Source organism: Trifolium pratense, linkage group LG5 (genome assembly GCF_020283565.1).
Source record: "Trifolium pratense cultivar HEN17-A07 linkage group LG5, ARS_RC_1.1, whole genome shotgun sequence".
NCBI lineage: Eukaryota > Viridiplantae > Streptophyta > Magnoliopsida > Fabales > Fabaceae > Trifolium > Trifolium pratense.
The window spans coordinates 29,986,036-30,003,452 of NC_060063.1; the positions used below are offsets into that span (position 1 = coordinate 29,986,036).

At 35.2% G+C, this 17,417-nt stretch overlaps 1 protein-coding gene across 1 annotated transcript; it reads right to left on the reverse strand.

The window, feature by feature from the left end:
- Positions 1-8,567: 8,567 nt before the first annotated feature.
- LOC123884849 (protein DMR6-LIKE OXYGENASE 2-like) lies at positions 8,568-15,996 on the reverse strand. Its single transcript, XM_045934081.1, has 4 exons — positions 15,687-15,996; positions 15,027-15,274; positions 10,374-10,695; positions 8,568-9,028 (listed from the first exon to the last, which is right to left on the reverse strand). The coding sequence occupies exons 1-4, from the start codon at positions 15,912-15,914 to the stop codon at positions 8,786-8,788; spliced, it is 1,041 nt and encodes a 346-aa protein (XP_045790037.1). The 5' UTR covers positions 15,915-15,996; the 3' UTR covers positions 8,568-8,785.
- Between the last annotated feature and the right edge of the window lie 1,421 nt (positions 15,997-17,417).

Sequence of the window (17,417 nt, forward strand, 5' to 3'; positions counted from 1 at the left end):
AGCAACAAATGCAACCTGGACTGTGAATGGTCAAAGGTTGAAACTCTATTTTGGTGGTGAATTTGATCGTGTCACTACCAAAATCCCACTTTCCGATCCTTGAAGCTCCAAAAAGAACGTCAAGCTAATGACGTTAAACAAGCGCTTGTTGGGAGGCAACCCAATTTTGTAAGTAATTTAATGTTTTAGCATGCTTAAAATAATTTTGATGGTAGGAACATGTTTGGTGTAAGCTGTGCCAAAGGATTCAGCAGAAATTTTTTCTGGTATGGTTCGCTCAGCGAACATTATATTCGCTCAGCGAACTCTGCGAATCCTGAACTTCAATTTTAAACGGACAGCTGGCCCAAAATGTTTCCACCTCACCACCCACTACCACAAACACGGTTTTCAAAACATTCCAAACCCTAAAACAACATTCTCCTCCATCTTATCCTCTCATTTCACTCCAAACCTCTCCTTTCCAACTTCTTCTTTCACAAAAATTTCTTTCTACTCTCAAACAAACACCCACTCATTCATTCATCACTTAGTGCATCCTATCTCTACATCACTACTCAGGTATGAAATCCTTTTCAACTCTTACTTTCTTAAAGTTTCAAATTCATATTGAAAAGTGAATATTTATGGTAGTTTTGCACAAGTTTCTTAGGAATAGGTTTGAATGCACTCTACATGTTAAGATTTGAATGAGTTTGGTTCCTTTTATAAGGTTTATGATGATTGAAATGATTAGAATGCTTAAAAATCCAGATCTAGTGATTTACCATGTTTTCTGCAAAAATTGTGTTCGCAACCCTTCGCTTTGCCTTCGCTTAGCGAGCGCCTGCGACCCTGAGAAAAATTTCATGTTTGAATTCGCTGCGCCCTCGCTAAGCCAAGGTTTGCGAACCTGAAAAAAAAAATTTAGGCCAGCCTTCGCTAAGCGAACACCTGCAGAACCTGCGAAAAATTTTTCTTTGATTGTGCCTTGTTATTATGCTATCTAAATAGACTTTATTTCAGGAAATGGCACCCAAGAAGCCTTCAGCTGCTAAGAAACAGAAAACCATCGCAAGTTCTTCCCACCAAACCGAAGATTTGGACATGAATCGTTTCAAAGGGCAAGAACAGTTTGATCGGTTTAGGGCACTGGAAAAGAGAAAAATTTTAAGTGAAAGATTCTTTGACATCTTTGAACATGGCGATTATGAGCGGTTTGCAAGAATTGTGCAACTCCGGGGTTGGGAAAGGATTGTCCACCCACCAACCACCTACAACCCCGTCATAGTAAGAGAGTTTTATGCTAATGCTCTCCCAGAAGCTGATGAACCTTTCTCCTACACCACCATGGTTCGTGGTCGCACCATCCGATTCGACCGCGATGCTATCAATGCATACCTTGGCAACCCTTTCACATTGCCGCACAATGAAACACTGTGTGCGTACCAAAAACAACGGAATCGGGGAACTTGGGATGTTCCATCCATGAGGAGTAAGCTGCTTCGACCAAACACCGACTTTGTCTTCAATGCGACTCAAACACCTTTGAGGGCAATGAGAGAGGACATGAAAACTTTCACTGTGCTGCTGTTTAATCTGGTCTTGTACAACATCCAACCTAATTCCCACCCTTCAGATGCCACCATGAGCATCCTCGGCCTCATCCATTACATTAATGAGGATTTGGAAATAGATGTGGCAGGAATAATTTCTAGGTGGATGAAAGAAGTTGTTCTAAGTGGTCACTCGGATAGGGCGCTTAAGTCTAGCAAGGTTAAAAGCAAAAGTCCTTTAGTTTTCCCATGTCTCATTATGGGATTGTGCTCGGCCAACAAATTACATCTTCCTCAGATTGGGAATGAGGAAATTCCCACTATCAATGATGATTATGTTGACCGCTACTGCAAGCCGAAGAGGAGAAGGGCACGACAGCCACCGCCACCACCACCTCAGCCACCTACTCAACCAGCCACCTCCGGATTCTCTGATCAAAATTTTTACAATTTCTTTACTCATCTATATGATCAAAATGATGCAGGGTATAGAGCAATGAGTGCAATGCAGCAGTCCTTCTACAATCAGCACACAGGGCAGTCGGTGATGACACCGCAAGATTTTCAATCCTATGTTGCATGGCCTGAGGACAGGCCTACTTTCATTGGGGGAGGGATGGCACCAAATGCTGATGCTGGTGAAGAAGCTGGTATGGATGATGATGATGAAGAAGATGATGGTGGTGAGGGTAATGCAAGCATGGAGGAGGAGGATGAAGAAGAAGCAGATTCAGATGATGACTGAAAGCTCACCAAAATGAGTGAAAATTTACAAGCTTTCAGTCATTTATTTCTTTTACTAGTTGGTTTATTTAAGTTGTTTTTGTTGTGAACAAATTTAAATTGTGTTTTATGTGGTTTTGTTAAGCTTTTGTATCATGAACATGTGGTGTGGTACCTGACAATGTTTGAGACAATGTCTTTTGGAAGTTTTTAAGTTTAATGTTTAAATATTTGGTGATAAGTTTTTAAGTAGTGTGAATATTGTGAAAAGCTTTTTTTGCAAACAAGCTCACATGATTAGGAAAAATCTGAAGTTAGGTTTGTGGTAAATCAATGATCAAGCATGTTGAATATGTTTTGTGAAACTTCATGTCAAAACTTCTTGATTAGTCCTTGAAATAAGCTTAGGAACCTAACATGGTTTTGAATTGTGTTGATTGTTCTAAGATGATTTTCAATATTTTTGTTGAACATGATTGAAGCTTGTGTTATCAACCTAGCCGGGTGAGAATGTGTGAACTTTCCATTGTTTACATAAATTTTTGAGAGCCAGCAATGATGTGTGCTCATTTGATTTTAACTTAATCTTGCTGTCACTAATGTGTTTGATGTTGTGGATATGATCAAGGCCCTGTTTCTTTTTGAGTGATAACTACTTGGCCAAACTTAACCTACCTTGTGAGATAGTGATCTTTTGTGTCCCCTGTTGAGCCTTAAAATTTTGAAAATTGTTTGTTTTATAAACCCTGAAACCAAAAGAATGGAAAAACAACTACTCTACCCTTGTCTTAGGATAGGAGAGCAATTGTATTTCAATTAGGGTCATGTTAAAGATTCAAGTTGGGGAGAAGTAGGTTACAAATGTCATAAAAATAATTTGGAAAAGTAGTGGATTGGGTGATTGAAAAGAGAAAAATGTTGAAAATAAAAGATTGGCACAAAAAGAAAGAAAAAGAAAAAGTTGTGAAAAAGAAAGTGTCATTATAAAGAAAGAAAAGAATCACCAATGAAATAGGGGAGAAAGAAAAGAAAGGGAGTAAATGAATGTGAAATTTTAAGATGAATTTTCTGTAAGTTTTGTATTGCTCTCTTATTCTTGAGGCCTTTTGAAATCCAAAGAAAAACAATGATTTTTTGTAGCCCAGCCCCGTTACAAGCTTAATAAAGTCCTTAGTGATCCACAATTGACGACATGTTTTGTGACATTGCTCTGATAAATGTTTGAATTGAATTGTTGCATACACTTTGTTTGGATTGAGTGAAACACTTACCTTTGAGTGATATATTGGTGAGAAATTTTTGATAACACTTGAGTCTTGATTGTTTGATAAAAATGTGGAGGATTTTGCTTAGACATAGCAATCAATTCATGATCATGCTTTGTTCTTTTGAAAGTTGTAAGGAATAGTCTTGAGTAGGCATTGTTTTACTCATGCTTAGGAAAAGAAATTTCAAAAACTTTGATTGATTACAAACCTTTCCTGAGATTTAAAATTTTGAGCTTGTTGAAATATTACCTTTTGTTTGAGGACAAACAAAGTCCTAAGTTGGGGAGATTTGATAAGTGCCCAATTTTAGTTATAATGTTTGATAAATATGAGCACTTACCAATACTTTTATGAAGAAATCTTGATTAAAACCCCTTTTGGTGTAAATATAAACATTAAATCAAAGAGGAATTGATCCCAAGGCATTTTTGTTAGGAATGGCTAGAAAAGCAGGTTTTGAAGTCTTCGCTCAGCGAAGCCATAGCGAGCTACAGCGAACTAAACCAGTGGACAAAGGGTCCATGGCGAGCTTCAGCGAGATTCAGCGAACAGGACAGCAAACTCAACGTTCGCTCAGCGAAAGATAGCGAGAGATGGCGAGCACAACCCGGGAGGAAGGGTCTGTTAGCGAGAGATAGCGAGCATCAGCGAACAAAGTGATGAGTCAAGCCTTTTGCTACATGTCAAGAAACCCCTTGCTTAAGTAACTAGTTCGCTCAGCGAACGTAATTTCGCTTAGCGAACTCCTCTGTCCTGAAAGTCTATAAATAGAGCTCAGAAGCCATTTTCTTATATATAGTTTTTTGTAATAGTTAAAAGATACAAGTAATATTAGTTTTAAGAGTTCTTGAAGGTGGATTCATCATTATACTTGAGAAATCAAGAGATGTTCTTCATCCCTTTTTCTTGTAAGTTTACTTTTATCATGTCTAGCTAAATTCCTTTGTTGTTGGGATTAGATGTAGTTATTTTGTGAACATGTAGTCAATTTAATCTTAATATATGTGTTTTCTTTATCAATCATTATAAGTGTTATCTTGTTTTAATTGTCTATTTCTAAAAAGATTTGAACAACATAGACATATATTGTTTGAATCAAGAGTAAAAGATAATCACTTATTAAACTTCAATATTTAGACATAGATGTTGAGTTTAGTAATCACGTCAAATATCAGATCTTAATGCTATTATGTCGATTAATGATTCGAGGCATCGAACGTTGGTAGATATAATAGATTTCACGGCGTAATCCGGATACGGATACGTTCGATGTGTGATATGTAATAATAATGATTGGTAAATGAAATATATATAGTGAGGTTGATTGATACATGCTAACAAAATAATGAATCTAGTTCCGACAACCTTTTATTATCCGAAAGTTTATCACGCACTTTTATCGCAATTTTATGTTACGAAACCAAATCAAAACAAACCCGCACTTAGAATCATGGAATTTGTGTATGTGCAATTGATATCACACTAGTCCCTGTGGATACGATATAACGAAAATACTTGCTTTTGTTCTTTCATCAATCGACTTATTTGTTTGGTTTCTAGTTTGTACAAGATTTTGTCAAAGGTCTTAGCGGCAAGATTGAAGAAAGTTTTGGGAAAGGTAATCTCGACCGTCCAATCGACTTTTCTGCCCAATAGGCAGATATTAGATGGTGTGTTGGTTGTGAATGAATTGATAGATTTGGCAAAAAGAAAGAAAGATAAATGCTTGATGTTTAAAGTAGACTTTGAAAGAGCCTATGATACGGTGAACTGGCATTTTTTGGATTATATGATGGTTAGAATGAGTTTTGCAGAAGGTTGGAGGCGATGGATACATGCTTGTGTTTGTCAGAGTTCTATGTCCGTACTGGTCAATGGCAGTCCTACGGAGGAGTTCAGTGTTGGTAAAGGATTAAGGCAGGGTGACCCAATGTCACCGTTCCTCTTCTTGATTGTTGCAGAAGGTCTTTCGGGACTTATGAATAAAGCGGTTGGAAGCGGCTCTTTTCATGGTTACAAGGTAAACAATAATTTAATGTTTCATACTCTGCACTTCGCGGGTGATACCATTATAGTAGGCGAAGGCAATTGGGACAACCTTTGGACTATTAAAACGGTGTTGAGAAGCTTCGAATTAGTATCTGGATTAAAGGTAAATTTTTTCAAAAGTAAGCTTTATGGTATTAATTTGGATGATAGTTTTTTGCGCGCATCTTCGTCTTTTTTGCATTATGGTGTGAATTCTATCCCTTTTCGCTTTCTTGGCATACCGGTAGGTGCTAATCTGAGAAGAAAGGCTACTTGGCTACCTATTATTGATTCCATGGAAAAGAGACTTGGTGTTTGGAATAGTCGTCTTTTATCTATTGGAGGGAGAGTCACTCTCATAAATTCAGTTCTTTCTAGTTTACCTCTCTATTTCTTCTCTTTTTTTAAAGCACCGGTTTGTGTGTTGAAGGAAATGGTGAGCATTCAAAGGATTGTAATAATTTAGTTTTTTCTGAATGGCGTAATAATCCTTTAGATTGTTTTCAACGCATCTAAAGTGATCTATTCTGAATTGTAAGGGTTGAGTACCCCTTGTACTCCTTATAATTCATTTTTTGCTTATAAAAAAAAAAAAAACATATTTAACTCTAAAGAAAATAATTCAATAAATTTTATAACAGAACGACTAAGGTTGAAACATGGATCCCCTGCATTTGGGATTTTGTGTCCATTGTTAAGGTTGAATTTTTTTTTTATGGTCTCAAACATGAATCTAGTCCAAGCAATACCCCCTTACTAGTAACATGCTTTAAACATGTTTTAGTTTTTTATTTTTATCGTTTACGATGCAGTTGAAGATCGAACCTAGTACCTTATATATAATATCCAAATTTCTAACCATTAGATCAAATCTATTAGCTTGAATTTAAATATATTAAAAACTTATAAGTTTATTTTGGACTTATGTATACTGTCATGGCTTGGCCGAAATAAATTTTTCTAAGATAATTTATTTTGCCACCTTATCCATTTTCTTGTGCGTCCTACGAATTTATTAAAATACTTCTGTCTGCTACTTAGGTAGCAGATACCTCCTAAAAATATTCTATCATTATAACGTCCGTTACTTAAGTAGCTAATGACATTTATAAAATTTCGCAAAAATTATAACGTCCGCTACTTAAGTAACGAAAGGATAAAAATAAAAATGTGTAGGGCGTGCGATGAGTGGATAGGACGGCCAAAAGAATATCTCATTTCCTAAAACATAAAAAATAAAAAAAAAATAAAAAAAAAGTTGGGTATTTCAAGTTAAACCAGGCTTTTAAGCCTTCAACAGAAAAACAAACACATATATACATATGTAAGTAATCAAGCTTTCTTCTTCAAAAACGTAATCAAGCTATTCCTTCAATTTTTGTCAAAAATATATTTAAAAAAAAAAAAAGTCGCTGCATCTATGATTCTTAGACACATTATACACAAAATTATTTCGGTATTTTTTTTGTATTAATCCCCGGTTTCCTAGGAGAAGAGGAATTTGGTAATCGAGAGCTCGGTTGCGACGCAAGTAAAATTTAGTCAAGAATTGTTTCCATCAAGAATCAAATTTAATGTTCCCGAACAGTTTTTTTTTAAGGGAAGCTTATTAATCACTCGAGTTCAATATCTTATTTGTTATTTGTTCATCGACGGTGAAATGACAAATTGTGGAGTTCAATAGAAATTACAACACATTTCAACATAATTGTCTAAGTGTTAAAAATAGAATTGACAAGACTCCACGAGATTAATTATATCGGTACTTTAGACAGCTTGTATATAATATATATATGTGAATATTAGTGTCCAATGTGAGGCGCGATAAAAAAAATTCAGCGACAGAGCTCTACCTTCAATCATCTCATCATCACATGAGAGGACAATTGTTGGAGGCCTTACGAGACTTTCAAGAAAAAAATGTAGAGTAACAACTTGAAAACAGACAACAAGAAGATGCACGTACGAGATTCCCACCTAGCTAGCTCTTCAAATCACATGACAGAACATCGACACCTAAATAAAATTATGCAGAACAAAATAATAGTCTCGATATTTGGTGGACTGTGGACTAGTACATGTCAATCATATGAAAGAACAAATGTTAATGCCTTCACATGTTTAACATTTGGTGGAGTACTGTGGACTAGTACAAGTTGACCTCATGAATAGAAAACACCAACGCCTTAATAGACTCAACTCTTGGTGGATTGTGGACTGGTATGGAAGATCATACCACATAAACTCCATTACACTTTGACCATTCAGCTTGATCATCCATGTCACGTTGAGTTCCAATTTCAGCATGTCTAACTCTCTTTGATCATACAAGTCACCTGCTTTGAATTCAGCATGCCAAACTCAACATGATCATTCAGGTCACATTGAGATCCACCTTAAACATGCACAGATCATACATGTCACATTGAACTCCAATTTTAGCATGCTTAACTTAACTTGATTATCCAAGTCACGATGAGTTCTACCTTTAGCATGCCTAGTTCAGCTTGATCATGTTGAGCTTCGCCTTCAACATGTCTAGCTCAATTTGACCATCCAGGTCACATTGAGATCCTCCTTGATCAACTACATTAATTCACATTTGGTTCAAAGAGAAGTGCCTTATACAGAAACATAGTAATGTGAGCTACGCATGCTCCATTTCCACATGTCCTGCATGGATGAGTGGCGTGAGTTATGCGTGCTTTTGCTCCACCTGCCTTGTAGGCGAGATGTTAATGAATCTCAGAGGCATGGCTTATTAAGCCTGAATGTCCAAGGATAGGCTCTTTAGGTCAAGAAATTATGGTCTATAAAAGGAGATACTTAGGAGGCCAAATAAGATGAATTGAAAAAAAACAATTAATGTATATTAGCTTAGTCTCTTCAAAGTATTCTTAGAGTTCAACTTTTGTTGCTTCACATTATAGTTCACCCTTTATATACATCCGTGAACAAAGCAAAAGACGGTTGAATTTTTTTTTTATTCTAATAAATCAATAAAATGAAGAAATTTTAAATGACCATATGATAAATTAATGGATGCCTGCATATATCATATGATAAATTATATTTTTGCCTGAAAGAATTAATGGATCATCTTGCCTAAAAATAAAGACCAAAAAGATCTATTATTAAAATTCAAAAAGATTGAAAAACATTATTTCATCTAAACTTATTAATTTGTGTCTTAACTTCAATAATAAGGAGGTGAAATCTAGAAACTACAATTTAAGCCTTGAACATGTCCACACATGTTTCTTTAGAAAGTCCTCTGTTCCAAAATTTCTTGTAGTATTCATTGTAATCAAATTCTTTGTATTGAGCAGGATGATCATTATCTATGAGTTGAGGAGCTGGTTTTATTATAGCATCTGGTGATGGACAGTAGAATGTTGGAATGGACATCCTTTCTTTCTCATTATTCACTAATGCTCGATGCAGCACACTCTTGTACCTATCATTGCTTATCACCTATTTCAAATCCATATACCAAACAAGTATTTATTACTAATAAATAAGGAATTGAGACTTGTATCATGAGTTTTTACATTGGGATATCTTAACATGTGTCCTAAGGGAACATGTTAACGAGACCTTCTTCTTAAACAAAGGAAAAGAAATTAGAATTTTGTTTTTCTATAATAGTATTTTTTTTATATATTAAGCTTAATTTGAATATATATGTAAAAAAATGATTTTGTTTTAAAAAATTTTAGAGATTTTTAGAAAAATCTAAAGCAACTTTTTGTTTGTTTACTATCATAAAATCATTTTTTTTCTTAAAATGTCAAACTCCTACACTTAAATTCCTTAATTTAAAAAAGAACGAAACTTAGGTGCATTTCTTTAGGTGTTTTTCATATGGTTCTTAACTAAATTACTTATAATTTTCTTAAATCCATAATTTTCTAAATGTTTGTTAAAACCACAAAAGATAAACCTTTAGTTAAAATCCATACAAAAAGCACTTTGAGAAATGCACATAAGTTTTATCCTTTCAAAGAAATATATTCTAGAAAAGCTATTAGAAATAACTTTTCATTTTAGAGTTAAGAATAATTTTTTTTACAAAAGGATTTTCTAAAAAAGCTATAACAATCACTATTAAAATGATAAAATAATTTTTTTAAGAAATATATAGATTTTGTTTTCTTAGAATTTAGTTGGGTCTAACTCATCATTACAAAACCGGCTTGTACGGTGAGGATTGCCTTCACTTATAAGCACACATTCAGGCCATCTCCCAACCGATGTGAGACTTGGTGCATGGATATAAACGGTGGGTGGCCCGATAACGGAAACCTGATAATTAACATGTGGCCCAACAGATCGTGGAGAGGCTCTGATACCATCTTAAAATTGAGAGTTTGGTTCAACTCAACCCTACAAAATCGATTTATAAGATAAGGATTGTCCTCACGTATAAACACACATTCAAGCCATCTTGCACCAGATGTTAGACTTCTTAACATTTTTCTTAAAAAAATCTCATACAAACGGATCCATAATCATACCGTGTACAATTTTATGTTAACTACGAGGTATTCTTGATTAGGCACAAGCCTAAATTTATATGTTTAGGCACACACAAAATTTTTAAAAAATTAATAGAAAAGATAATGAAATGATATGACTAAATTAGTTTCTATTTAAAACTTTTCAATCATGTGTGTGCCCAAATATTTTGTATTTGGGTTTGTAGCTATGTTAGAATTCCTATTAACTATGGTGTCCGAAAATTGTTTTCCAATGACACAACTCAATAAAATAAAATAAAGAAAATTGTAAATTAATAGCAAGAGTCCAAATAAATTACCTGAATTTGGTCACCAATATTGACAATGAAGGTATTAGGAACAGGGTTGATAGTTATCCATTTGCCATCCTTAAGGACTTGTAAACCAACCACATCATTTTGCAACAAAATGGTAATAACATTTGGGTCAGCATGTGCTGGTAAACCATATGTTAACTCTGGTTCAGGACATGGAGGATAGTAATTAATAGCCAAATGTTGTCCATGTTTTCCTAATGCTTTGTTTATGTAATTTTTTTCCAAACCTAAACTTTCTGATATTGCCTCAAGCAATCTCAATGCTAATTTTCTCACTTGTTTGCTATACTCTGTTACATCCTCCCTAAAAACATCACAAATAAATAAGAATTAAAGTGAATGAATTATTCTTTTAAAAAAAGAGAAAAGAGACAATATAATAAAACATGGTATGTACCAAAAAAAAATTATATATATATATATATATATATATATATATATATATATAATAAAACATAGAAAAAAGGGCTTTGACTAAAATGAAAGAGTGAGACAAGTGGTGCATGGTGCACCACTTGTCTATATCTCGATAACGAAAAAAAAAATTATAAAATCCACCGTTGGATTGAAAGTTTATATCATATAGATCATTCATAAAAAATTTTAGAAAAATTGAACATCATTTGATATGTTATTGAGACTCATCAAGATTAACGGTTTATGAATTTTTACTGAATACCGTTAATTTTGGTCGGAATCAATAACATATCAAATGATGTTCAATTTTTCTAAAAATTTATATGAATGATCTATATGATATAAACTTTCAATCCAACGGTGAATTTTATAAAATTTATTTTCTTTATCGAGATATTGACAAGTGGTGCACCGTGCACCACTTGTCTCACTCTTTCATGTTAGAAGTGGCCAGAAAAAATATACTATTATATATATAAGGTTTTAAATTATAGTCGTAGTGTGATTACATCAGTTTTGTTTAGGATAAGGATTGTAACTGCAATTACGACTCACACTATTATAAAAAATAAATAGAAGGTATAAAATTATTGCTAAGCAAACTATTTTAGCACGGATTTAGTGACAAATTGAAATTCGTAAAAAAGTTGGATTTTGCAAAGTATCAAGGAGGAAATTATTAATTTGTCACAACTTGCGATGATTTTTTTTTTTTTTGATAAGCAATATATATTATAAAGGAGTACAAGGGGTACTCGAACCCTTACAATTCAAAGTCAGAAATTAAAAGCTTTGAATACAACCCAAAGGGTCGTGACACCATTCTTGAAAAGATAAACTAGAGTTTCGGCCATACCGACTACTAAACCAAACCCAAGAACTGAATTAAATGTCATCCAAAAGAAGAAGAGCATTTGGTAGAGCTCCCTTGAAAATAACACTATTTCTAAGCTTCCATATGTTCCAAGAAGTTGCCAGCCAAATCAAATGTCTAACCCGTTCACCCTTCTTTGATTTTACCATATCACCAAATAGCACAAAATGGTTCCAGCCTTTATTATTCGGTGGAAATCTCTTTCCTATCCACTTAAAAATCGCTTCCCAGATTCGTTTACTAAACGGGCAAAGGAAAAAGAGATGGTTGCAATCCTCATTATCAAGAAAACAAAATACACAAGATAACTCATGCACGTTATTAAGAATACCTATGTGATGTAGTGCCATTCGCGTCGGTAATCTTTCTAATAACAACCTCCAACCGAAAAAATTCACCTTGGAAGGTACATCATTCCTCCATAGCTTTTTAATAGCAATCAACACATTAGAACTTAGTTCCTCTATCTGACATTGTTCTAATAACCAATTATAACAAGACTTTACCGAAAAAAATCCTGTGTTTCCAGGGACCCATCGCCAAGTATCCTGCACATTCGCTTGTAAAGAAAAATCAGCCAACAAAACCTTAAGATCATCCAGCATCCGCGTCTCACAAACTGATAAAGGTGTAGTCCACTGCCACGACCAAATTCTCTCCCTGCCATTTCCAAATAACCTCTCTGCTACCATAGCTTCTTGTGTAGCTTCTTTTGCAAAAAGAACAGGGAATAAGTCTCTAAAAGTATGGTTCCCGAACCATTTAAAATTCCAAAAACCAATATTAAAACCATTTCCAACACAGCTGCGTATATTTGAAATAAAACAGTAAGGTTCCCTCCCTTTTCCCAGACCAATAATATCCCTCCACCAAATCGATGACTTATTATCGCCCAACGACATATCCCTTCCCAAAATCTGAGTGGGTAAATGACCATATCTAATTCGAAGAAGATCAGTCCACAATGCATTATCATCCGAAAGAAACCTCCACTTCCATTTGCTTAATAAGGCCTGATTAAACAAATCCAAGTTCTTCACCCCTAGCCCTCCTTTCTCCTTAGATAGACATATCTGCTCCCATTTAACCCAACAAAGTTTCTTATCCATTTCACCACCTCCCCACAAAAAATTTCTTTGAATCCTCACTAATTGTTTTAATATACAACAAGGAGCTTTAAAGAAAGAGAAATAATAAAGAGGAAGGCTAGCCAATACCGAATTAATTAGAGTGATCCGTCCGCCATAAGATAAAAGTCGACAACTCCATGTGTTTAATCTTTTATTCATAGCATCCACCACTGGTTTCCAAGTCTCTCTTCTTCTAGGATTTGCCCCGACCGGTATTCCCAAGAATTTAAAAGGAATAACTTCCGACCGGCAAGAAAGAAACGATGAACCCGCTTCCAACAATCTGGTGTCAACATTCAACCCATATAGTTTACTCTTCACAAAATTTATTTTAAGACCTGACACCAACTCAAAACTTCTGAGTAGAATTTTAATGGTCCTAATATTGTCCCACGTGCCTTCTCCCATCAAAATTGTATCATCTGCAAATTGAAGAATTTGAAACTGGATGTCGTCATTGATACTATACCCCTTGAATTTACCAAGCTCAACAGCTTTCCTCATTAACCCTGCTAAACCTTCAGCAACAATCAAGAACAAAAAAGGAGATAAAGGGTCTCCTTGTCGAAGCCCTCTACCGACATTGAAATCAGCGGTGGGGCTTCCGTTAACCAAAATAGACATCGAACTTTGAAAAATACATGTTCTCAACCATGTAATCCAACCGTCTGAAAAACCCATCTTGAACATCATGCGTTCCAGATAAGACCAACTCACCGTATCATACGCCCGTTCAAAATCAACTTTAAACAGCAGACAACCATCTTTTCTTCGTTTAGCAAGATCAATAATTTCATTTAGGACAACAACCCCATCTAAAATCTGCCTGTGAGGGAGAAAAGCCGACTGACATTTGGAAATCAATTTCCCCAAAACTTTTTTCAATCTATTAGCCAAAAGTTTTGATAAAATTTTGTAAAGACACCCTATCAAACAAATGGGACGATAGTCGAAGAGATTTTGAGGGTGATCCTTCTTGGGAATTAGGGTCAAAAAAGAGGCTGTTACAGCTTTGGGAAGACAAGCATTTTCTTGAAATTCTAAAACGAAAGCCATCACATCTTCTTTCACAATCGGCCAACAAGCTTTTAAGAAATTAAGATTAAACCCATCCGGTCCCGGACTCTTATTACCATCACAACTCCATACAGTATCTCTAACCTCTTCTTCACCAAAAGGTTCTAAAAGGAACGAATTATCTTCGGATGAAAGAGTGTTGAAGTCAATACCTTGCAAAAAAGGTCTACTATGCCATTCTTCTGTGAAGTGCCTAAAAAAGTGATCTTTAACCTCCTCTTTAATTTCAGCCACCCCTTGGATCAAAACATCTCCTTTCTTTAAATTAGCAATTTGATTTCTTCGATGACGACTTTTGATACTAGCATGGAAGAAGCGGGTATTGGAATCACCTTCTTGAATCCATTTCGTTCGTGATTTTTGGTGCAAAATACTTTCTTTGAACTGAATCTGATCCCAAAATTGCTTTACCAACTCATTTGGATTGATTGAATTTGGCACATTAGTCCCATTTGCTAACAACTCTTCTACCTCATTCAACTCTTTCACTGTATTATCTATTTTGAGGTCCAAAAAACCAAAAACCTCTCGGTTCCACTCCTTCAAATATTCCTTCAATTTTTTCAACTTTTCTTTTATAACAAAAGCCTTCCTTCCTCTGATATCCATATTGTCCCATTTTTCTTTCACAAAAGCAAAAAAGTCTGGATGTTTGATCCAGCAATTAATAAACTTGAATGGTTTAGGCCCCCAGTTAAGATTAATAGTTTCAACACAAATTTAATGAATTTGTTACAAAGGAAAAAACTCAACATTGAAAATTGAAAATTTTATCACTATTTAATGATGGGACTTGTGACAGACTGTGCCTCCGTCACTAAATTATGAGAGTAACTTCCGCACAAAGTTTAATTTCGTCATTCTATAGTGTTATTCTTACATTTGTATAACGGTCAATTTAGACCTAAAAATTTAGATCAAACAGACTAACAATTAAAATTGAAAAGTAAATTGTCTATATTGATGATCAGACAATCTAAATCGTAACTACATGAATACCATAAACAAATCTTGATGTCGCAGCTATAATTTTTTATTTTTTTTTGGTGAAACCGAAGCTATAATCTACTTGCAAACAATTATTATTTAAAACATTTGATTATATTCAAACAAAAAAAAAAGTTAAATTTTTTGAACCTGAAAGAAGGAGGGTTGGAAGGCCATTCATGAACATAATCTTCAAGAGGATGGCAATGAAGTCTTAAATAGTCTCTCCAATTTGAAACTTTTTCAGTCTTCAAATTAAAACTTGTGGAAAGCCTTGTTGTCTTCAATGGATCATCAGAGTAATTTTTCATCCTCTCACTCTCTGGCAAATTGAAAAATTCTTTTGACACCTTCATCATGTTTGCTACCACCCCCTCTGGTACTCCATGATTCACAATCTTCAAATAAAATAAAATAAAATCATAGAAATCAACAATTAACCCAATCACTATTAAAACAAAATTGAATCTCCTATAAAACATTAAAATTAATCTCCAATTAAATATTGTGTCAAACTATTCGAATTTGATTTATTTTGTGCGTCACGCAATTTTGGATCTCAATTGCCAAATGTCAAATTAACAATTGAGAGTATTCCAAGTAGATTTTATTATTGTATAATTTTAATCATCCAATTTTAAATTGAAGTGTCTGAAATTTAGTACAGCATGCAACTGCGTGATTGTTTTATGCCAAAAAAATCTAATCACTGGGTCAAGACTCAAGAGTGCAATAATAATTAAATTTCAACCAAAGTAATTACTACTCATAATAATAAATTAACAACAAAGTATTTGGTTTGATTAGTACTTGAAAAAAACCATAGTTTTGGCAAGCATGTTCAATTTTTTGGATGACTTGAGAACGATTTGAGGAATTTAGGCCTTGAAGATCAATGATGGGAATGAAATCATGAATAGTGGATTGAAGTTGAAGTTGAAGTTGATCTGGACGGTCACCAAGGGGTCTAATGAAATTTGAAGGGACATGATTAATGGTGGAAACAAGGTCGGTTACCAATGGTTTCATTGTGGCCATATTGTAGAATGAAGAAGGAAGCTAGATTTTTTTATTTTTGTTTGAGGTTAAGAGGTAGCTAGGTATTTAGTAATGTATTGGTGTGATGAGGCATGATGGAAAATGTGAGAATTATATGTAATTGAGTTTCATCGGTGGAGTTTGTCTTGTACTAGATTTGATCATGCTTATGTGACGTTTGTTTGCTTATGTCATATTTGTGACGTAATAAATTTTATGAATATTATAAAATTAGTTTTATCTGATATGATGTGTACAACTAAAATGTTTCTTCCCTTACACACACAAAAAAAAAAAAATTGTTTCTTCTGTTGTTTACGAGTCCTACCACGTCAACCGATAAAAAATATGCCGTAATTATTAAGTTGGATATTATGGTAGGGGTTCAAACTCCGACACTTTTACTTGTGTGAATTTATAATAGATTTGTCATTTCTTTTAGATACAAAAATGTTTGATTTATGAAAGAGATGATTCATTAATCTAATACCTTAAAGTTTTTGGTGGAGATGTGGTGTCTCCCTTTCTTGTGGTCCTGGAGCATTGACCTCATTGTTTGTTCCCGAGCTCCCCCAGACTCCCCAACAATGGTATCAGAGTCGATGGTTCGACGAAGGGTTCAACCGGCTTCTTGTATCGAAAGTCTACAAAAGTAGTCAAGCGGCATGTCCCGTTGAAGCAGAAACAACGACGGTGCAAATGTATGCATGAAGAAAACTTTCGCTCAAGGGAAAGCACAATGAATTGAGTGACTCAAACTTATGGGGAGATTGTTGTGGCAGGTGTGATGACGGATCGTCACACTCTCTAATCCATGCCTATTTTAGCAACATTAGATGCATTTATTTAGGTTTTAAGCAATAAATTCAAGAGAAATCTATTCATAATCATGATTACTTGTTATCTAAGGAAGCAGGAAAATGTGCAGGAAATTGCTGAATTGAACTACGCTGGGGGCGTGGACAGGCCACGCGCAGCGTGAAGAGCTGCATCAAAGAAGACCCAATTTCACTTGAACTACGCCTGGCGTGGGACCTCATCACGCGCGGCGTAATTCACTGACCAGAGAGGTGTTTTTGCCAAGTTTAACAACGCCCGGCGTGGAGGATGGTCACGCGCGACGTGATGGAAAAGTTGAACTACGCTGGGGGCGTAGGGACCATCACGCGCGGCGCAACTAAGCCAAAGTCAAGGATCAGAGCCTTCAGATATCATCACGCGCGACGTGGGGCAGGTACACGCGCGGCGTGGACAGAGGATTTGCAACCACGCGCGGTGTGGTAGATCTGGCGCGCGGCGTGGTTGCGTATACTATATATCAAAATCTCATTTTCTGGTTCAAGGGTTGGAAAATCTGCTACTGCTCATCTATAATCTGGAACTTCAGAGGATAGCTTCAAGCACCTCAGCCGCATGGATTCACACGCCGTGAAGTTGAAGCGAAGAGGCGAACGAAGCAACATGAGGAGCTAAACTTCTTGTGGAGGTAGGATCTAGGATAGC

Coding starts and splice junctions, on each gene's coding strand:
- LOC123884849 (XM_045934081.1), bottom strand. CDS start 15,914: ATGGCCACAATGAAACCATTGGTAACCGACCTTGTTTCCACCATTAAT. Junction 10,696..15,026: donor TCCAACCCTCCTTCTTTCAG/GTTCAAAAAATT, acceptor TGATGTTTTTAG/GGAGGATGTAACAGAGTATA. Junction 9,029..10,373: donor ATATTGGTGACCAAATTCAG/GTAATTTATTTG, acceptor GATTTGAAATAG/GTGATAAGCAATGATAGGTA.